Here is a 22,255-nt window from a genome sequence, read left to right as displayed (position 1 = left end):
AAGTCTCAACATCAGGTTTCGCCACCACGAGCTATGACATCGAAATGAGATAAATGACGTTTCAATCAGCGCCCAGACGCATGGATGAATAATCGGCCTTTCAAAAGAATCGTAATGAACTTCGGCGACGATTTATTGGACAATGGAATAGAACCGTCGAACTTGTCGATCGGAACATCCCGGCATGACATCAATTATCGCAAAACAGTGGGTGACAAAAACAGCCTTTGTCACGTTCTCATTCAGCATTGAGCGTTGGGTACACGCTGCACGCTGCATAGAACGAAACGTATTACAGTCTGATTAAAAGAGTGCATTTGAGTTAGTGCCACATCCGTGCGAAGTGCAAACGAATTAGTTTCCTATATTGCGGGACATAGTTTAAAAAAACTGTTTCCTCTCTATTCGTTGCTAATTGCTGAGTGCAGCACCACACAAATTGTGAAAGCTGCATTATGACGCCCCATCCTTCTTATTCATTCTGATAAAGCGCAGCAAAACAACGCACCTTTGACGAGTCGGCATAGGATTCTGCTATCACCAGGACACGGGGTTTCCTCCCACACGCACCGCTCCGACCTCAGTGCACGGACAACTTCTCCGTGACCTCCCAATCTCATCTCTTCTGCGCCGGCAGCACCGTGTCAAGCCCTGCCCAGCTCGTGCCTGCACGCTCCCTCCCCCCTTCCCCCAAATCGCGTCTGAGGGACCGCGGCCAGGCCGGCGAGGCGCTCGCGAGATCGCTCCGTCCGCCGGCCGGCCGGGCCCGTCGCCGTGGTCCCGGCTTCCAGCACACGTCCCAGGCCCGCTCCCAGGCGGCTCCGCGCTCAGACGGCGTTCAGACGGCTGAGCTGACCCACGCCAGGCGTGGCTGCGTCCATTTGCTGCGTCCACTGGCAGCGCACGGCTTCGCGCAGTGCGCTATTTGACTGTGCGGGCTGCGCAGCTCCAGGTGATACCTCGGTAAACATGGCCCCGTGTGACGTCATGGCCGGCGCTCGGCAGGACTGGGGGCGTGTCAGACTGAGCTCGGCAGGACTGGGGGCGTGTCAGACTGAGCTCGGCAGGACTGGGGGCGTGCCAGACTGAGCTCGGCAGGACTGGGGGCGTGCCAGACTGAGCTCGGCAGGACTGGGGGCGTGCCAGACTGAGCTCGGCAGGACTGGGGGCGTGCCAGACTGAGCTCGGCAGGACTGGGGGCGTGCCAGACTGAGCTCGGCAGGACTGGGGGCGTGCCAGACTGAGCTCGGCAGGACTGGGGGCGCGCCAGACTGAGCTCGGCAGGAATAAAGGGCGTGTCAGACTGAGCTCGGCAGGACTGGGGGCGTGTCAGACTGAGCTCGGCAGGACTGGGGGCGTGCCAGACTGAGCTCGGCAGGACTGGGGGCGTGTCAGACTGAGCTCGGCAGGACTGGGGGCGTGCCAGACTGAGCTCGGCAGGACCACGGGGCGTGTCAGACTGAGCTCGGCAGGACTGGGGGCGTGCCAGACTGAGCTCGGCAGGACTGGGGGCGTGCCAGACTGAGCTCGGCAGGACTGGGGGCGTGTCAGACTGAGCTCGGCAGGACTGCGGGGCGTGTCAGACTGAGCTCGGCAGGACTGCGGGGCGTGTCAGACTGAGCTCGGCAGGACTGCGGGGCGTGTCAGACTGAGCTCGGCAGGACTGCGGGGCGTGTCAGACCGAGCTCGGCAAGACTGCGGGACGTGTCAGACTGAGTTCGGCCGGGCCCGGTGGTGGCGAGCACCCGCTCCTGTCATCCAATAACGTGCCAGGCACGTGTAGCTCATACCTGACGATGAACACCCAGCGGCAGTCCGCATGGGCGGAGGGCGGATGGCCTGCCTGATACGACACGGTCTGTGGAGGTGGCGGCCTCCGTCGACAGTTCTGAAGTGGAGCAGCCGTAAGCACTTGGCTTTAAAGCAAAGGAATACGAGTAGAACCCTTAAGATGTTTAGTGCACTCCCGAGGAACATTACACATATAAGCAAGACAGTACTAATAGCATCGTTCATCGTAGAATAACCAGGAAAATGGCGACACAGATGTACTGATATGTCAGTTACATGCCTCGATCGAAACGGAAAACTTTTCGTTTCAATAAAGGCATGCAGCCGAAGTATCAAGACATCAATCTTTCAAGTCTCATGGTTATTCTACGGGGAATAAGGCTGTCGCACTGTCGCATTTTCAAGAACAACACTTGTTAGCGGCGGCTTGTTGGCAGAGGATCAAAAGGAGCTAAAGCGCGCGCATCGCGGAGGAATTTCAGACTGTCCGCCAAACGGGCGTGGAACCAGCTGAAACGTGCGGTGTCCGTGGCGTGGTAATCCAGAGGTCTCCGAGCACAGCTCCGATCCCCGGAGCCGGAGTTCCGCCCAACGCGTGCGCAGTGCCTACAGCTCAACCAAGCGCGAGAGACCGCAGCGCTCACGCTTTGGTTCCTACAGGCGGCGAACAATCCATGAAAGGGAGCGGAATCCAGACTGGATGCTGCCAGCTCGAACTGCCCGTTTTCCGGCGTCACTGTGAACTGAACAATTGACCTCGATGCACACCCGGAGCCAACTGGCCCAAATGCACGCTGACCGCCGTCTGCACCATTCTGCGCGCTCCAGAGCACCCATGACGCATCTCCATGCGCCGGCCAAGGTTTATGGGGCGGCCAGCGGCCGCGTTCCGGCCGCCGACACAGGCCGACGGCCCAGCCGTGCGCCGGCCGTGATGCGCTGTAACGGCCGCGGCTCATCTGCGGGCTCATCAACAGCGCGGCCCCCGGATGCCGGGCTCGTGTACTGGGCGCGGTCGCTCTGGTGGCCATGACGCCGCTGCGGAGGCGGCCGCGCTCCGGCAGGGCCGGGCGGCCAGGCCGCGCCGCGGACGTGGCCAGGCCGCGCCGCGGACGTGGCCGAGCCGCGCCGCGGACGTGGCCAGGCCGCGCCGCGGACGTGGCCGGGCCGCGCCGCGGACGCGGCCAGGCCGCGCCGCTGACGTGGCCAGGACGTGCCGCGGACGTGGCCGACCGCGCCGCGGACGTGGCCGAGCCGCGCCGCGGACGTGGCCAGGCCGCGCCGCGGACGTGGCCGGGCCGCGCCGCGGACGTGGCCGGGCCGCGCCGCGGACGTGGCCAGGCCGCGCCGCGGACGTGGCCAGGCCGCGCCGCTGACGTGGCCAGGACGTGCCGCGGACGTGACCGGACCGCGCCGCGGACGTGGCCGGGCCGCGCCGTGAACGTGGCGCCGTCAGAGGACAGCGGACGTCAGAGGACAGCGAGTGCCTGCCGGTTGGGGTGAAGGCGCCGTCCATAGAGGCGCTCACGGCGCCGGCTGGGTTCCTGTCCCTGTCACTGGCGTCAGCATTTTCGCGCTGTTGTAACCGCATGCAGTGCACGCTTAAAAAACCAGCGGGATGCAGAACTGACGTCGGCTTTCCACCAATAAAGTCAGCCTATTCAGGGAGCACCCGTCGACATTCGTGCAGTGGCACTGCTGCGCTGCACGATCCCCAGATTGGTGTCGACTTGACCGATACCCCAGGTCCGTGTCGTCCTGACCGATGCCCCAGGTCGGCGCCGCTCCGACCGATACCCCAGGTCGGCGTCGACCCGACGACAAGGTCGGCGTCCACCTGACCCGATACCCGAGGTCGGTGTCGCCCGCGCGGCCTCACCTGATCGCTGCGCCGCGTGTTGGCCATAGGCCTGCTCCATCGCACAGGCCACGCCACCCGTCGGCCACACAGCCAGACGCCAGATGGGTGGCGGTGGCGGCGGTGGTCACTCAAGCCGTGAAGATTAGCGCCGCCCTATCACGGTCCGGGGTCACGATAACGCCGAACGTGATGTCACGGGTCGTGATGTCACCGCGTCGTCGGATTACGAAGGGTTAGTGATGAAGGGAGGGTGATCGGGCTTTACCGAAACGGAAACAACGTCCCACACATGCGGCCTCCTTCTCAGTAGCGGAACAGCGGCGACGCAGTGATAAACGACACGCGGCATGAAGAGCGCAGCTGGGCTTCAGGACATCAAGCATGTTGTTATCCTCCGATCACAAATTGGTGCCGGCAGAATCGTACGTCGGAGCAAGAACCGGCTCGGGCCGCGTACCACTGGGCGGCGGACCATGCGGAGTCGCCTGACGGACGACCCGCGGCAGCCGACAAACAGGTCCGGTCAGGCTGGTCGGGCGGCGGTCGGCACGGTCCGCAGAGCTGCATACATGAATGTGGCTGGAGTATCAGTGCTGCCGGAGGACTACAAGCTCGATGGAAACGCGGCTGAGTACTGTTACGAAGTGCAGGAGATTGGCGGTGGTCGCCGTCCGCGGGCTTCCATGGAAGATGGAGAGGCAAATAACGAGTGTCGTAGTAACAAGACACTAAAACAGCTCGTTCAACAACACACAAGGTACAACAGCTCGTTCCTTTTGGAACGAGCTGTTGTATGTGTTTCGTTGTGCCTCGTGTTTGCGCTTTGAAACATATCGGCTGTTCTGTAAGCTTGCTGACAACAGCGCAAGGCACAGACGCCTTGAATGACATATCATCCGCTCTTCCTGAATGGGTGCAACGAAAACCCGTCGGCTAATCTTCGCGTGAGCACTCGGGAGTCGTCGACTGGGACCCATCCTCACCCTCAGCCATCTCAGGACGCGGTACAAACCAGGTCAGGGCAGTCGTGTCAGCTCAGTGATGAGGGCTGTGCTGTACATCCCGCGACCTGGACAACTGCGCGAGCCGCCGGCGCGCTTCCGAGCTCTGACGTCGGAGCAGCACGCGCTGCCGCTGCCCCGCCGGTGCCGAGACCGCGCCCCGCCAGGGCAGGAGCAGCCAGCGCGCCTCTGGACTCCGGCGTCGGATCAGCACGCGCGGCCACTGCCCCGCCGGTGCCGGGACCGCGCCCCGCCGGGGCAGGAGCAGCCAGCGCGCCTCTGGACTCCGGCGTCGGATCAGCACGCGCGGCCACTGCCCTGCCGGTGCCGGGACCGCGCCCCGCCAGGGCAGGAGCAGCCAGCGCGCCTCTGGACTCCGGCGTCGGATCAGCACGCGCGGCCACTGCCCTGCCGGTGCCGGGACCGCGCCCCGCCAGGGCAGGAGCAGCCAGCGCGCCTCTGGACTCCGGCGTCGGATCAGCACGCGCGGCCACTGCCCCGCCGGTGCCGGGACCGCGCCCCGCCGGGGTAGGAACCGCCTGGTTGCATTCGCCACACGCCGGCGGCTCTCGTGAGATTCGGCGAGGATAATGACCCGCGCTGTCGAACGCCTCCGAAAATAACCACCGTCGCCTGGTGACGAATCACCTCTCGAGCACGGATTCCCGACATCGAGAGACGGGGCGTGTGGTGAGGAGCGCCGGTGCGCGCCGAGGAACTGACGTATCGACATTTAATGGCGCCGTGGTCACCGGCGCCCTGATATTGACTGATCGACACACCGGCCATCATTACGGCCTAAAATCAACCCAAGGTATGTATCTCTTTAATCATTTCGACGCCTTTTCGCTAATGCGAGGAGCTAACGAACAATTAACCCAGGTTAGCCAGAAATATCGCCCATAATACGCATAATGCAAGTCCCATTCCGTATACAATCCGGGAGTGAAGATGCGACTTTGGACTGTCAATGACCGGGCGCATACTGCGATCGCCTGAACACAACAGCGCGGTCAGTGGGACACGTTACTGCGCCGCCCGGCATGCGCGGTGGCATGATTCCTGCAGGAAAACGGGTGCAGCAGGGACTGATGCATCAATGCCGAGTGCAGAAAAGTGTACGCGGTCGTCGCCGTCGGACAAACCAGGAAAACTTCCGTAGACCGCCACGTTAAGTCACGACTATCCAAGTCGTCAGTAAAAACAGGACTCGCCCGAATAATTACGGTCAAAAGGGGCCCGTACGTGTAACTTGCGACTTGACAAGTGCAAGCCGTCTCACTGAAAACGCACTGTCGTCTGCGACCGACTGATGTTACAAAATGCAATGCGTCTATCAAAGTTCCTAAATATCTCACATGAAGAGCATGAACAACTCAACAATGTCCTGCGAAAGGCGCGATCAGTTCAAACCAGTAAATCACGCGTGTCAAAATTGTTTCCCTCCTCAGCCTTTGCGATACGACACAGTGCACGTTAGCGTGCTGCCTCTGTGGCAAGCTCACGGGCGTCAGCTGGGCTGCATCTGTTCATGCGTTTGGTGTGCGAGCTGAACAAGGACAAGCGTGGTCCCAAGCACCTGACCCCGAAATATCCTAGCTCCAATCTGAGGCTGCTGCTTAATCTCGCAGCCGAAACACAACAACCGGTAATGGACTGCAACGTTCATCGATTGCATGGAGAGAACAACGCGGCGCGGACTCAAACAGGAGCTGAGGGAAGCAGACTCAGCGGCCTGGACGCCAAGGCACGGTGCCATCGGAGTGTCGCAGCTTCTACCCAGGGCGGCCACTCGGGCGCACAGATGGACAACCCGCCGTGTCTGGCCCTCCCCGTAAATGGCGCGCGCGGCGGGCTCACACTTGTGGCGCCCGCGGCGCGAGCGACTGCCGCCATTGATTTGAAGCCCCCCCCCCCCCCGCCCCTCCCCAGCGCAGCGCCGGTTTGACCGACACGCAGCGAGCGTCACCCCGTCGCGTCGAGCGGAGCTATCGCAACCGCCATCCACGGCAGTGCACTGACGTCAGACATGTGCCAGCGACAGCAGCGACAGCAGCGACAGCAGCCGCGCCGCCGGCGGTGTCGCGGCAAGCGATACCATCTGCACGGACGCACGACAAGACGTGCGCCGGCCGCGGCGAGAGGCGCGCAGCGGGGTGGTGACGGCCGGCCTTATGCGGGGCCGGCGTCAGGGACACGCCGGTCGTCCCGGCGGGGTGCGTACGAGCGGGGCGTTGACACGACCGGCGCCGACGGGACGCCGGCGGGAGATGATGTGAGAGGGCTGGACGGACGGCCCGTGGCCGGCGAGGGGGCGGACCAGCAGCAGTGGAGGAGTGTAGTTGCATGGTTTCATCGAGCGCTGTCTGCCTGCGTCGTCTGCGTCATCATGCCCGTTGGAAACTGAAGCCTGTGAAAACTCCCCGCAGCGAGAATCAAATCCCGATTTCTTGGTCATACGCCGCTTCTGCCGCCGGGGCGCCGCCGCTCGCCGGCCACGGCAGGGGGGGGGGGGGGTTGGCGCAGTGCAGCCGGAGCCGGCGGCCGGGGCGGTGAGGCGCGGCGGACCGGTCCAGGCCGGTGCCGCCCTGAGGGCGCTGACCGACGCCCGGCCCGCACGAGCGCCCTGCCCCACTGCCGGCCTCCGGTGACCGTCCCGGGGGGGAAGGGGGCCAAGGGACACGATCGGCGCAGTGGAGCGACGGCGAGGAATCGGTGTGAGGCGACCGCTCACGGTGCAGACACGGGCCACCGGATAACGGGCGGAGTCGTGTCTCACCGCACGGCGATGTGTCAGGGCACTTCTCGTAATGCTTAACCTTCACACTCTGATCAGCAAGTGTAACGTGAAATACCTGACAACGGGCTGCACCATTTTCTCACCAATAAATTCGCTACCTTCTTTGCCGTCGCAGCGCGTGCGGCCAGCTGGACATTATCGCATCACCCGCCCCGAACCGGGCTTCCACAGCCGTCATCACCCGCGTCGTTTCACCGCCCTCGGGATTCGCTGTCGTGAGACTGGCATTACGACCGCTGCAGAACCGGGCCCGACCTCTCGAAACACTCGACGGCCCGGCAGTGCGCTAACCCCGCCGCACCCTGTGACGTGCCGTTCCTCCCGCACCGCTCCGGCGTCCTTGCCGCCACCGCGCGGCGCCGCTGTCGGCGTACCTGGCGTGCCGCGCGCCACTGTGTGGTAATGGTTCTGTTTGTTTGTGCAAACCTCGCTGACGGCGGGTAGGAACGGTTAATGACGCACCCGCCAGGTGGCGGCTACCTGGGGCTTGTGATCGGCTGTTCAGGTGTTCCGCGTTACGCGCCGTGCAAGTGTGGCCAGAACGCTGGCGTGCTGCGTATGGCTCGGTACCACCCGCCGGCGTGCTGCGTGGGATTCGGTGCGGAGGAACAGGGTGGCCCGTCGTCGTCCGCCACCGGTCCCAACGAATCCGCTCCTGGGTTCTCTTCCGTTCCAACGTCTGAGTTTTGCTTGCAGCAATTCCGACGGACGGAATCCGTTCTCATTTGTTCTACATGCCGGCGCCGGCTGCCCTCCGTTCCGACGGAAGACGCTCGCCCGGCAGAACGAACCGCAGACAGCGTCGGCCACGGTACGACGCGCTCAGTACCGCGCCTCACCTCGGCATCACGATCAGGCGGAGCGGGCCGCACGTCGCCGCCGGGCACCGCCGGACGTCGACGTCCGGCGGTGCCTGGGCACGAGCGTCCGCACTCCGCCTGCACCTGCCCGACGCCGAGCTCACCAGGTTGGAGTGTTCTTCTTTTGAAATGCGAAGGTTTTGGTATTTCAGTAACGACTCGCACACGCCTATCTGCACCGTCTAGAACCTCAAGCCAACAGCCTCAAACCGTGACCGGACTGGTGGGCGTATGCCCCCACGGGACGCCCCTCCTCCTCGCCGCTGCGGCCGGCTCCGGAGCTGGCCGCGTGCCGCCGCGTGCACCCCAGAGTGGAGCCGCGTCATGAGTCGGGTCAGATGGCCCGCCCGGCCGCTCGGCACCTGTGGCGCCGACTCCGGCTCTGGACACACCTGCGCACGTGCGTCCGGCCGGGGAGGGGAAGGGAGGGGACGGGAGCAAGAAGCGGCCGGTTTCGCACACCCCATCACGGAGACGCGTACAAAACACTGACGCGGCGTAAAAGCGCGAGTCATGCACGCAGCTCCGCACGCAAGGATGGCAAGAGACCAAAAAGAGCAATAAATTTTGACAGACTCGCAAAAATGTGTCTCTTTCGGGCCCGTCTGCTCACACAACACACGGCACGACTTATGACGATTACCTTACGAAACTGGCCACCATAGCAGGACGCCAACCGCCTGGGCTCGCAGGAAAGCACGACCCACACCAGCACCCCTTGGGGTGGTGTTCACGTGACGGGTCGGTGTACTGTCGCGTAGGGCAGGGTGGCCGACTCCAGCACCCCAAGGGGCAGTGTACACGTGACGGGTCGGTGTACTGTCGCGCAGGGTAGGGTGGCCGACTCCAGCACCCCAAGGGGCAGTGTACACGTGACGGGGCAGTGAACTGTCGCGCAGGGCAGTGGCCCACTCCACACCCCTAGCGTTGCTGTACTCGTGACGGGTCGGTGTACCGTGGCCTGCCGCCCTTTGGACGCTCGCCGTCGATTGCGCCGATAAACCGCATCAGGGCGGCTCGCCGCCATCTCTCGTCTCATGCTGACACATACTCACATGGCCGGCGCGATCTGGCCGGAGACTGCATTGCTCGACCTGGGAGCTATGCCACCGTGGTGTGCGGAAAAAGTTCCTACGCACAAAATTTGAATTTATTGTCTCGTTTTTAGATACCTTTGAGCGACATCACCTTCTGAAGGACGACTGTCACGTCAGGTACGGCCAGACCTGACTCAGCCACGAAATGGTGGTGACCGGCCACTCACCCCGGTATTTATAGAAAAAGCATCGCATCGCCCCTGCCACTTCCGCGAGAGGCGGTGTGCACCAATGAAACGGAGGCACAATGCCATTTCATCAAATGATTTCTATCCATATCGACAGAGTAACATTGAGCGCTTTCGGAAAGTGGGTACGCCACAAATTACGAAGTTTGAGGGAAATGGTATACAATTTCAGCACTACAAATCTGTCTTTTCTTGCCACACAGCGGCGCTGAGCCCACCCCTGCTGACCACCGAGCACCCCCACGGGTGCGTCCTGCCCCTGACCGCGCGCCGCTGAGCCCGCCCCTGCTGACAACCGAGACCCCCACGGGTGCGTCCTGTCCCTGACCGCACGCTGCTACGCCCGCCCCTGCTGACCACCGAGCGCCTCCGCAGGTGCTTCCAGCCCCTTACCACGCGCCGCTGAGCCCGCTCCGCTGACCACCGAGCGCTCCCGCAGGTGCGTCCTGCCCCTGATCACGCGCCGCTGAGCCCGCCCCTGCTGGCCATCGAGCGCCCCCGCAGGTGCGTCCTGCCCCTGACCACGCGCAGCGATTGGCTCGCCGAGTGAGCAGGCTTCTGCGTCAGCCTCCGTCATGACGACACCACGGCTGGGAACGTTCCCGAGAGGTTTCGATTGTCACCAGTGGGCCTTTGAGTGCATACAGGCCGCGGACGTCCAACTCAGGCGTGAGCTGAATTAGGGTGAGGTAGGAATTGACCCCCCCCCCCCCCCCCATCAGAGGTGTTTTGATTCATTTTGGGTGAAACGAAGTTGATCAAAACGTTCAGGGCGCCGCAGTCTGAACTGAGACTCGCAAGTAAGTCGGGGTAACAAAAACGTCCATTCCGCCAAAATTCAATAAAAACACAATAGATAATTTTGGCAGCTTTCAGTGTGACCTGAGTATTTCATACAATGGCTTTATTCACTGCTTTTGGTGAAATACTCTTTAAAAATCAGCATATAGCCATTGCAAAGGCACAACATGACCGATATCAAAGCGAAAAATCCGTCCTAACTGATGACGCATCACGTCAGACCTTCCTGCGATCGAACCGGGGTCGCTTCCTCACTGCGCCGTATTTATCGAGTCCGACTCGGAACCAAAGTCGCGTGAGTCGGCGCGAGTCATGAGTCGCGGGGCGGAGCCGGAATCGACTCGGCGGAGAACAATGCGGTCGGACGGCTATCTCCGACAGAACCCCACGTGGCCCGTTGGCAGTGGTCAGCAGGTGCTCTCTTGCGGTAACCCCTCAGAATGCGGCGCCTACCATCGCGTGACGGCCCGGAAATCGCCGACAAAGCCGGCTCGCCGGCCAGCACGGCTTGTGCAAAAACGGCCTACGCTGGTCATCGATAGCATTCGCCGTCGCATTGTTCTGACGCGCGACGTCTGATCCTATGACCGACGACCCCGGGCAAGCCGCACTGGTTTGGGTCGGGTCGGGTCGGGTCGGGTCGGGTCGGGTCGGGTCGGGTCGGGTCGGGTCGGGTCGGGTCGGGTCGGGTCGGGTCGGGTCGGGTCGGGTCGGTTGGATCGGGTCGCGTCCGGTCGGCCCTGGGCTGGTTGGGTCAGAAGGCAGGTCAAAAGCGACGCACCACGTGCCGCAACTGGCCCGATACGTCGACGCCTGCATCGATAAGGCCGCGCCGCCCGATTGGGGCGTGCTTCGAGAAACGGAAGCCATGATGGCCATGGCAACGACACCTCACTATCTTGGCTTGATCAATAGATAGCTGGACAGTATGGGGTCATCAGAACGGCGTGCATTTGATGAGAAACCCGCCCTCGGCACCGGCCATCTCCATGGAATCTTGAACAAAGCAGAGTTTTCAACGTCTTCAGGAGGCAGCATCATGAGTGCGGCGTTCACTCCGTGGGAAAACTAATCCGGTATTGTGCAGGTTGTCGTGCGATGAACCGAAACATCTACGGGTGCGATAACCGACGTTCAAGGCTGCTCCGTGAAAAAATTGGCTGCTAAATGGTTGGCCAATCACGCCAAAACACCAGAACTCACTTCGCCCCTGGCTCAGGCGATCAGTGTCTTTTAGAAGCTCTGACATTCGTTGTCTTTCAGTTGTTGCCATGCACCTGAGCATGTTTTGCTTCATTTGGGGCCTTGGCATCCAGCTCGCCAAGATTTTTTCGCTGCAGGTTCTGTTAAACCCTTATTCGTAATTGGCGTCAAAATCTTGCCTTCGCGGAGCCGATCAGTCGCGGCAATGTGGGACTCTGGACGTCCAGGTTTGAAAAACGAAAACGGCGAAACGGCATACAATCGCCAGCCATACGCGTTTGAAGTGAACGCATGTGGCAGTCGATATGGCCGCATGTGACAATAGTAGATAATTCAGATAACAGTTGGTTAGGGCAAATGGATGTAATAGCGTAAGTTTATTACACGTTGCAGAATGCAGTCGCGTAAAACCATGAAAGAATACTAAGTGGCACTTACTGACATTTGGCAGGCTCCGTAATCACTTGATACTTAGAAAATGCAGACGCCACAGGCACGAAATTTCAGTTGACTAAGTCTGTTGCAGCATGAATGTCAGCGAGACGCAAATTCTACGGGTTTCAAACTCCATCCGACATCCACTATGATATAGGCATCCCCACTCCGCAGGACAACAGGATTGGGGGACTCCAATTCCTCGCTGGGATCGCCTCGTCATCAAAGAAAAGTAGATCTGACGGCGAATACCAGGAGGCGTTTGTGGGACCAAGCGGAATGATGCAAGCGGAAAACAGCGCGTATCATCTTAGCTGGTATGTTAGCTGCATTAGTTTAGTTCAGTCAGCTAAGCGAACTGCCTAGCAATCTGATGAGTTCGAGGACGAGGGTGGGGACGAATGCCAGGTGCAGCAGGGTGCTAGGGGGAGGGGGGTGCGGGGTGCCAAGGAGTGAAGCGTATTCCAGTGATCCCGACGGGCTCTCTGCCGCCGCGCTCATCCGCCACCATGGTTTAATGCCGTTCCACACTGCGGAGGAACAAATCAGGATAGCAGGATGTGGGGGACGATCTGACCTGCAATGTTGTTTCCAAAGGACATGCGGAAAAGCGTTTGTGGTGTGACTGCCTGATGAGCTTAGAAACTGTCCTGTCCACGTGAGGTGGAAATTCCCTCCCCTCCCTCTCCCCTCCCCCCCCCCCCCCCCCCCAATACCACCACCACCACATTTCTCCATCCCGCCGTCAAAATCAGCGCCTGCCAGACCGAGCGGGGTCCCCCGGCCGCGTGGAGCAGGCCCCTGCCGTCCTGTGGCGACGGGGGCACGTGAGGAGGGTGCTCCAGCGGTGTCGGCGCCTACCTGCCACGCGGAGCACGGCCCGGTCCACGGGGTCCAGCTGTAGGATGCTGAGCGGCTTGTCGCGCGCCCACGCCTCCAGGCTTTGCCGATCAATCTCCATGCCGCATGTTAGTGCCGCGGCGACGTTAGAGACAGAGCGGAGACGCGGCCGGCCGGCACCAGGGCCCGTTAGGGGTGCACAGAGCCCGCTCCCTGGCGGCAGTTAGTCAGCGGGAGGTAGCCAGACTGAGTCTGAAACCCAAGGCACCGGCGGTCACCTTAGCGGAATGGATGTGTGGCAGCTGCAGGGCTTATCAGGGTCACACACACTAAGGGGGGTTAGGCTGGTGAGGTCAGTCAGTGAGTTATGTTAGGCATGCCTGATATGTAATCTGAGTGTTAGACTTGATTTAGCAAACAGTTTGCATTCTAAATTTTTAAAGGTTTCCACAAAAATAAAAGACTCAGCAATGAAACAAACAAACAATGCCTATGAGACATAATGTTTATATTCTGATAGTTTCTTGCTCTCCTGGGGTCTGATTGTTTCACAAGTTTTACATATTATCTCCACATACTGTTGGACTACACTTGCAGCACATGACATATGCCATAAACTGAAAAAATATGACTTAAAGATTTAGCTTCTGAAAAGGTCAAGATTTTTCACACATAAAATCAGGCTAAATTATCAACTTGAATGCTTCAGCAGCAGCATTTCAGCTTCCTGCTGCAAAAATGATACAATGATAGGGACAAAAGTGATTTACAGTGATTAGCCTTTAACAATCAACCAGCTCATCCAGCTCTTTGTGTGACAGTGACATTTCTTTTCAAGAGTAGGCAAAAAAGAAGCCATTAAGCAAACGACCACACAAACTTATTTTATGTCACGCTACGTTCTTCAAAACCATTAGTTCTAACTGCTCTTGCCATGTAATTGGGCATGTCTACAGTACTCAGCCCCCCTTATTTTCGACCATATTTAGTCAAAAAGAAAGGCAGTTCCTTAAACAACTCTAAAAGGTCTGGTTCATTATATGCTGTGTATTTCAATACACATGTTGTATGCAGTCACGGCAGTGTACACAACATCATTACAAAATATCGATACCAACATTTTCTAACAACAAAGCTTTGCCAGAACAGACACCAGCCTCCTAACACATGGTTTTCATATTCCTGAATGATTATAATTTGGGACAGTACTAGGATCCATGTGGGTATCAGTGTGATGAGTTCTGAGGGATTCATGGAAACATGTCATCCTCCTAGTTATATTGATGAAAATGGACACAGAAGGCGAGAAAATGATTGAAAGTTTTGCAATGTACACACTGTGTCTGCATACTAGTACTTGCAGAACACAGACTGTAAATGACACAGGCCTAGCCAAGTATAACAAAAGCAAAATCTTGCTGATCAATGCACAAAATAACCTGTTAATAAGAAACATGATACTCAAAATCCATAACAAAAATATGCAGTTGAGAAAAACTGAATACTCTAAGCATTCTGCAAGCAAATGAACCAAACATGTTGGATGCTCTTGGTTAACAATGCGTGCAAATAATGGCAGAGCACAGGACGCGAGACCCAGTGTCAAACAAAGAAACGCACCTCTTCGCCAAACTCAGATCCGAATGGCACAGCTCATCAGAGGCATCAGCACGGCAATGCTTATACAACTGAACACTATTCAGACACTTTGCTTGAGGAAAGTCGTACTATTACGACTATAACTAACGCGACCACCGCAGCGCAAACCACCCCGCCGCCCCTCGGTCACCGACTGCTGCCGCTGCTGCAGACCGCTAACAGTTCGCCGCGCCGGCGCCAACATCACGCAAACCCAACTTGGCGAAACGAAGCGCTCGGTCGCCATTGCTCGCCGCACGTCAGCGTTCTGCTAATAGAAACAAAGAGACTAAATTGAATGACGGCCAGCAGAACTAGCACACGTAACGCAGCGGAAGTGCAGGCTTGTGCAACCCGCTTGACTCTGGATGGCATTAGGACCGATCCTAGAATCGGTGAAAGGAAGCCACCAAATAAGCCATTAGAAATAAACTGGTCTGTAAAGTAGGTCAATTGGTAAGAATGTATGTCTCCCCGCCACATTCCATCCGTTGAGAGATCGGATGATGAGGGTTCAAGCCTCTACACGCGCTTGCTGCGTGCTCCAACTGGGAAGACCACCAGCTTTTCATGGGTTCGAAGGGCCCAGACCCCCGGGCCCCGGTAAACTTAATGTAGGGGTCATAGAAGCCTCAAAAAGAGCTGGGTCCCATTACGCGGAGTCCAGAGCCCCCGTGGCGGATCCAGAGAGGGGTCATGGGGCCATTCCCTCCCCTTGGGCACCGAAGAGGCCGATAGCCGACCCAACAGGCGCAGTTTTTTTACACAAAACGGAGCAAATTTTAAGATTTTTTGTATTTCCAGCTGACCAAGAACAGCTGTAGGCGAAAATGAAGGGCCCACAAGAATACAAAAAAATAAATGAGTGAAAAAGTTATTAATTGAAAGTTTGAGGCCTCATTACACTGACCAGTGGCTCTATGCTGTTTCCGGGGACTTAATGCTCACTTGCAGGGCTATATCCCGATTGTTAAGGAGCCTTCCACGTTGCTCTAGACTTCTTTGCGTTTGGTCGGAGGGCCATGAACCGTTGCTGTGCCCTTCCTGCCGGCGTGCCGAGGCGCTCTGGTCAATTAGGGGCCTTCCGCGGATTTTTTTCCACTCGCCAGAAATGCTCTGTGGACCTTAGCCGGGGCGCCACATGTTAACCGGCCGGGGTATTCTCGGTTACCCGGGGGCCCTTTACGTTGGTCTCGGTTAACCTACCGACACACTTGCGATATGCTCATGGGTCCTCTGCATCGGTCTAGTGCGCTTCCAATTTCCTTTCACCTGCTTAAGGCCCTGCGCTCTTGTCGGTGTCCATATGGTCACCTGCTTGGGCACACTCAGTCGTTCCGGCCTCCAAATTGGTATTGGGTGCTTTCTATTTGAATGAAGGGCCATACACACTTGTCATGGCCCCATGTGTTAACCCTCTCGGGCACACTGAATTGTTTGGAGGCCCTGCGTATTGGGCATTTTAATGTATTTTAGTGTATCTTATTGTAATCATAACCCTTGGACGCTCTTGTCCGGGGCCATCTGATAGCCTGCTCGGGCATATTTGATCGTTCGGGGACCCTGTACATTGGGTCTTGGGTACGTCCTATTGGAATGGGGGGCTCTGCGCACTTGCGGCCTCCTCTGTTCACCTCCTCGGCCGCACTGGATTGTTCGGGGGCCTGCACATTTGGTCTTGATGTTTGAATTTAGCGTCCTACACTCCTATCGGTGCCATCTGATGACCTGCTCGGGTACACTTCGTCTTTCGGGGGCCCTCTGCACCATGTTTGGGGTATTTCTTATTTGAATGGCAGGCCCTTCGCTCTTGTCGGGCCCCTTCTGATAAGCTGTTCGGGGACATCCCATCGTTCGGGGGCCATTTACACTGTGTCTTGGGTGCTTCCTTTTCAAATGGATGGTCTTACGCTCGTGTTGGGAGCCCTACCTTTTGATCTGCCCGGGCACACTTGATCATTCGGGGCCCTCCACACTGTGTTGTATTTCTTATTTGAGTGGATGGCTGTCTGTTCCTGGCGGGCCCCATCGGGCCCCATTGCTCGGGCCGGTGACGGACACAGAGGGGGTGGGGGGGGGGGCAAGGCACGGGATCATGCCGCCTATGAACCATGCCGAGGGGACCCATGGGCTCTGAAGAGGTCCATAATCGACCGAACGGACGCAGTTTTCTAACAAAACAAAAACACAATGAAATTGGACGTCTTCGGCTCACAGACGACCAAGAACGGTTGCTAGCAAAAGTAAAGAGTTCATAAGCAGACAGATTTAATTCTTCACTGATTGGGAAGGTGTTGCTGGGGAGAAATTTGGGCGCTCATTTCACTCTCCAGAAGCATTACGCTGTTGCTCGGGTCTTATATGTTAACTTGCCGGATCAGTCTGATAGCTAAGGAGCTTTCCACGATGTCCTTGATCGCTTCACATTTTCTCGCGGGTCCCAACACTGCTGTTGGGACGCTAGCTGCTTTCATGCCTGGGCACTCTTAATCGATCAGGTTCTCCTCCACGGATTCTTGCCACGTGCACGAAAGGCTCTATGCGCTTTTTCTGGGCGTGATATGTCAGGGTACACTCAGCTGATCAGGGACCTTTCATATTAGTCTCGGGTTCTTTCCACTTGCTCGGAAAGCCTCGTGCTGTTGCTCTGGGGTTCGTATAAGATAAGGTACCGAGACACTCGATGCTCAGGGGCCCTCTACTCTGATCGAGGGCTCTTTCCCTTTATCTTATTTGCGGATGAGTCTTCGCTCCATCGAGACACTTCCTCTTGACCTGCCCGGGCGCTCTTGATAGCACAGGGGTATTAAATCATGGTCTTGGGGCATTCCCCTTTGCTCAGAGGGTCCTGTATTCTGGCCGGGCCTCTATGTGTCAGCCTGCAGGGGCAGTACTGATCGTTTGGGGGCCACCACGTTGGTCTTGGGTTCTTTTCGCTTGCTCTGAGGACCCTATATCTGTTGACCTGGGTCCTCTTCGTTTGCCCCCTGGTGCATCCATGATCGCTCAGGTTCCGTCCCTGTTGGCCTTGATGCCTTAGCCTTAGAGCAGCAGTTGGATATGCGCCCATACATTTTAATGTGCAGCTGCCGAACGTAATCTTACATGCCACCGGTGTCGCGTGTCATTTCCACTGGCTGTTAAGTGCGTGACACTCATTACACTTGTTCATCACGTTCTTAACATCTTTTGAGTGCTGGGATATTTTGTATTTCTTTATAACAAAGGAAAACATCTGCATTAGTCATCAGCTATCAGCTCATTACATCCCCCAGCCGAATGGCCGTGAATAAGCCAAGAACCAAGTCCGTGCATGATTTTAATGGTATTTAGTAGCCAGTTCGAGTTTATTTGGTCTGTTGTTTCCGAAACACTTTGCCTCAAAATCGTGGTACTTCATATTGTCTGTAGAAAATGAACGAACTCCATGTGTGTGCATCCATAGCGCGATTAGCTTGATTGGGCAGTGCAGTGTAAGATGGTTTCCCATAGTTACTATACATATATAGATATAAAGAGAGAGAGAGAGAGAGAGAGGAGAGAGACTCTGGCAGCACGGCATCTCTCTCTCTCTCTCTCTCCTCTCTCTCTCTCTCTCTCTCTCTCTCGCATCGCTCTTTCTCTGGCTCTCTCGCTCGCGCTCCCTCTCCTGCTCTCTCTATCTCTCTCGCGCTCCTCTGCTCTCTCCTCTCTCTCTCTCGATCTCTCCTCTCTCTCTTTCTGCTGCTCCTCTCTCGCTCGCGCTCCTCTCTCTCGCTCGCGCTCGCTCTCTCGCGCTCTCTCTCTCTCTCTCCTCGCGCTCTCTCTCCTCTCTCTCTCTCTCTCTCCTTCTCTCTCTCTCTCTTTCTCTCTTCTCTCTCTCTCTCTCTCTCTTCTCCTCTCTTACTCCTCTCTCGATCTCTTTATCTATATATATATATATATATGTATATATATATTATATATATGTATATATGTATACATATATATCTCTTTTATATATTATTCATCTTAAGATTTAGCAGCCGCAGTGCAATGATTTTTTGAGGGGCTATAATGCTGCGTGCCCCCCCCCCCCCCCCCTCCTCCCGCCTTGATGAAATCCTGGATCCGCCCCTGCAGAGCCCCATGTGAATTATCTCGGCCCGGGCAGGGCGTGTATCGAATCAAAATCTGAAGACGACCATGTGTCAGCCATGACGTGCGTGCGTGTATGTGGGCTTTTGGCAGCCTGTGCGCCAAAAGTTGTCGTGGAGCCTCAAGGCATCTGCTTACTCAAATGTGGATTCAATGCATTGGTGATGGAGTTGTGCGTGAACGGGTTTTCGGCTTAACGAGTATGAATTTTAATATGAATACGTTGCTATCTATTCGGATGTACGGATATGCCGGGTAAGGTGTGCCTACGATGGGTCCAAAACTTTGTCTGACTTAGCTCGTGGTCAAAAGTGCATAAAAATGAGACATATCAACAGTTGTGTTGTTTTGGGATGCGCATATCAATATGGGAACTCCACTTTGATGAACAGATTTGACGGAATATTCCAAGGTCATAAGGGTCGACTCTGCAACTTATAATCTTAATACCAACGATCCGACTCACAAAACCCCAGCAGCGTATTTATCGGTGCACAGTTTGGTTCGTGCGCTTCACCTTTATAGTTCACGTGTCAGGATAAAATGGCAGAGATCATTTTTGTAATTGGCTATCGTTTGACTACAGGATCACTAATGCCAGAGGTTTCTGATGACGTTTCATGCCAGTTACCTCGACATCACAAAACCGTTACATTTTGACCTCCAGAGGTCACAGTTGGACCGCAGACGGATTCCCAATTGACATGTGCTATATCACAACTAATTCCCAGCTTGCATTTGTAGGAGAACTGGGTGCCACAACATTATTTGCAAGCTTCGGTTAGCATCTATCAACATGTTGAGAAATGCCGCCTTTGTTGAATTGAAAGACGAGCCTCACCTAGCCCATAACCCATTGCATTGCATAACGGGCGTTTGCAGACAACACTACTGTCAGCATAAATTTCCTGCTCTGGCGTTTTTGAGGGTCGTGGAATGGCGATTTTAAACCCGAAATAGCTTCAATAGAAATTGCCAGAATAGCTCCAATCGGAATCGCCAAAAAAGCGTCAATCGGAATCGGTAAAAAGCTTCAATTAAAATCGCCAAACTAGCTCTAACCGGAAGGTTTTCTGGACTTGAATAATAACTTCTCGCTAATCGACTTAAAGACACATTGAGCTTCTCGGAGTCAGAGTCGGAGCCCCATGTGTTGTGAGCCTGGGTCGGGTTCGGCTCCTCATCTAGCACAAGTCCAGAAGTTATGCTGGCTGACTTGTGCTAGGTGGAATCTCAGCGAAAATAAAAATTTAAGGTTGTTTTAACCATGCGTACTTATGTCAGGTTAATATTAATCACGTCAATATTTATGCCAAGTTGAATAGATCAGGCCAGGTTCATTTGTCAGACTAACGTTAGTTAGATCAGGTTCATGATTTTTTCAGGTCAAGGCTAGAATTTCGCCTGCACAAGGCCACAGCTGTGTTACGGCAAAGCATAAGCTATCTTAAATTGGTGGTTGAGAGTGGAAAGCGAGTAATTGTTGCTTGCAGCTTCCAAATGTTTTTTCCCTTTTTTCTCGGGCAACTAAAAAATAACAACCCACGAATAAAAAAAATGCATTCCTGTGCCAACCAAGCGATTACGTGTGCATGGGGTTAATCTATCTCCCATCTCTACCGGAAGTACCTGTCAGAGAACTTGGCCAGTTAGAGAGGCGTTGCATTAACTCTCCGCTTCAAATAGTAAAAGGAAACTCAACATTCTGCATATGCGCAGATTCCATTGGCATGAAATATTTACCCCATAACAGTGTGCCTGGAACCAGGGCGCAGCCAGTCCTGGTAAGACGGGAGATGGGGCAGAGAGGCGAACAAATAGCCTGCTGCTAATGAAAAGCCCCCTCCCAACAAAAAATAAAAATAAATAAACGTCGTCAACGCAGCCATTTGAAACGTGAACGGCGCGACTGCCCTCGTCTTGGCTTAATTACCACCAGTTCTCGAACTGAAACAGAAGCCAGGGGAGTCAAAATGTTGGCATGTATCAGCCAATCAAATTGAATAATCGGACATGAGATGATTCCATCGAATAGGCCACCGGCGCTATTCACTTTGCAATTATACAGCGGGCTTTTTCTGAATCAACAACAATTAGGGCTTCGCCAGACTTATTCGAGGCCCCACAGAGATAATGGACTCCCATGCGCTGGACGTAAATTGTACATCGCAGTGGTGCCGTAAACGAATTGCGTTGATGTGGCCTAGCCATGATTCCCAGGAGATGTTTACCCTTCCTTCATAGTCGACAGGGGAGATTGTTGTCTGGCAAAGTTTTGAGCATGTGCGCTCGCAAGTCTTAAGAATTAAAACCAAGATGTCCGGTGTCCCAGTCTCCATAGGGCGCACGGGGTCGGGCCCAAGGCTGACACCAGGCACCGGTCGACAGGCGGGTGAACTGGACCGGAACTGGACTGGACGGGTGAACCGGACAGGTGAATTGGACGGTGAACTGAACTAGAACACACATCGGAATGGAATATCTATGAACGATTTATAAAATAGTTACATCGGAAGGAAGTCAGGACAGCATGTTTCATCTGCAGATGTTCAGATTTGTAATGGCAGCGGATTAACATTTACAGCACCACGAACTCTTGACGTAATGATGACATGATTTTGCTCTTGGTGCTGTACCTGTAGGTCCGTCAAGAGGGTAACCTCGAAATTATTGAGGCGAAATATGCGTGCAGGTAATATAAAACAATTTTCTATCCTTGGAACGATACCATTTATTTTAAATGACGTTTGAAAGCTACTATTTCACAACGCATTTCACAGAAACTGTAGCGCCGGCCATTGGTGTCCGTGCTTCCTAAATATTGGAGGCGTTGCAGTTTCCAAACTTGCTATGTAATTTGTTTCCTGAGTCAATCTTGCAAATATCTGGACGTTCTTAATCAAACAAGGGTTGTTCTTGTTCAACCTCAATTCGATTCACTCCATCAAATACTAATGAGGCCTTACCTTTCCCGGGCGAGGGCCCTCGTAGGAAGAACACTAGGGGGCTAGAGGGCACATTATAGTCCCCGGCCAAGCACTGAAGCACCTCCCGCCCCAGTCCGGGGTGCCTGTTGATTGTCCTTTCGCAAAACGTAGTCAGGCCCCCAGGTCGATCTAGAGGCCCTCAGAGGGATGACGTATGCGTCGGTCCCCACCCTAGCCCAACAGGCCTTCTGATCTAGGCAGTTCACCCCGGATCGACGCATGGCCCACATTGACTTTAAAGGGTCTCTTACCGGCGCAGTAGATCCAATAATCGACATGAGAGCTCCAGTTCAGGCAACGCACCTGGCTGAAATGCGTTCAGGACCCCTGCTCGGTACTGGGGCCCCTGACTGACAAGGGGCGGTTCCGTTGTGCCATTTGGGGTCATCATCATATCATGATCTCATCATCTCGTCTCATCTTATCTCATCTGATAATCTCATCATCTGATCATCTCATCTCATTTCATTTCATCTCATCTCATTTCATCTCATCTCATCTCATCTCATCTCATCTCATCTCATCTCATCTCATCTCATCTCATCTAATTCCATCTCATCTCATCTCATCTCATTTCATCTCATCTCATCTCATCTCATCTCATCTCATCTCATCTCATTTCATTTCATCTCATCTC

General features: G+C 55.7%; 1 protein-coding gene across 1 annotated transcript in view; it reads right to left on the bottom strand.

Annotated features, from left to right (window-relative positions):
- LOC119106848 (alpha-actinin-3) overlaps nucleotides 1–14,647 on the bottom strand; it is an 88,346-nt gene extending 73,699 nt beyond the window's left edge. Inside the window, exons 1-2 of the mRNA XM_037230189.1 lie at nucleotides 14,498–14,647; nucleotides 12,899–13,129 (exon numbers count right to left, since the gene is read on the bottom strand). Of these exons, the coding sequence (XP_037086084.1) occupies nucleotides 12,899–12,998 (100 nt within the window). The 5' untranslated portion in view covers nucleotides 12,999–13,129; nucleotides 14,498–14,647. The remainder of the gene's footprint in view (nucleotides 1–12,898; nucleotides 13,130–14,497) is intronic.
- Nucleotides 14,648–22,255: the final 7,608 nt, after the last annotated feature.

This window comes from Pollicipes pollicipes, unplaced genomic scaffold, assembly GCF_011947565.3.
Source record: "Pollicipes pollicipes isolate AB1234 unplaced genomic scaffold, Ppol_2.1 Scaffold_6212;HRSCAF=7365_pilon_pilon_pilon, whole genome shotgun sequence".
Taxonomy (NCBI): domain Eukaryota; kingdom Metazoa; phylum Arthropoda; class Thecostraca; order Pollicipedomorpha; family Pollicipedidae; genus Pollicipes; species Pollicipes pollicipes.
The sequence above is the reverse complement of the archived record's forward strand: the minus strand, read 5'-3'. Positions and strand labels throughout refer to the sequence as shown.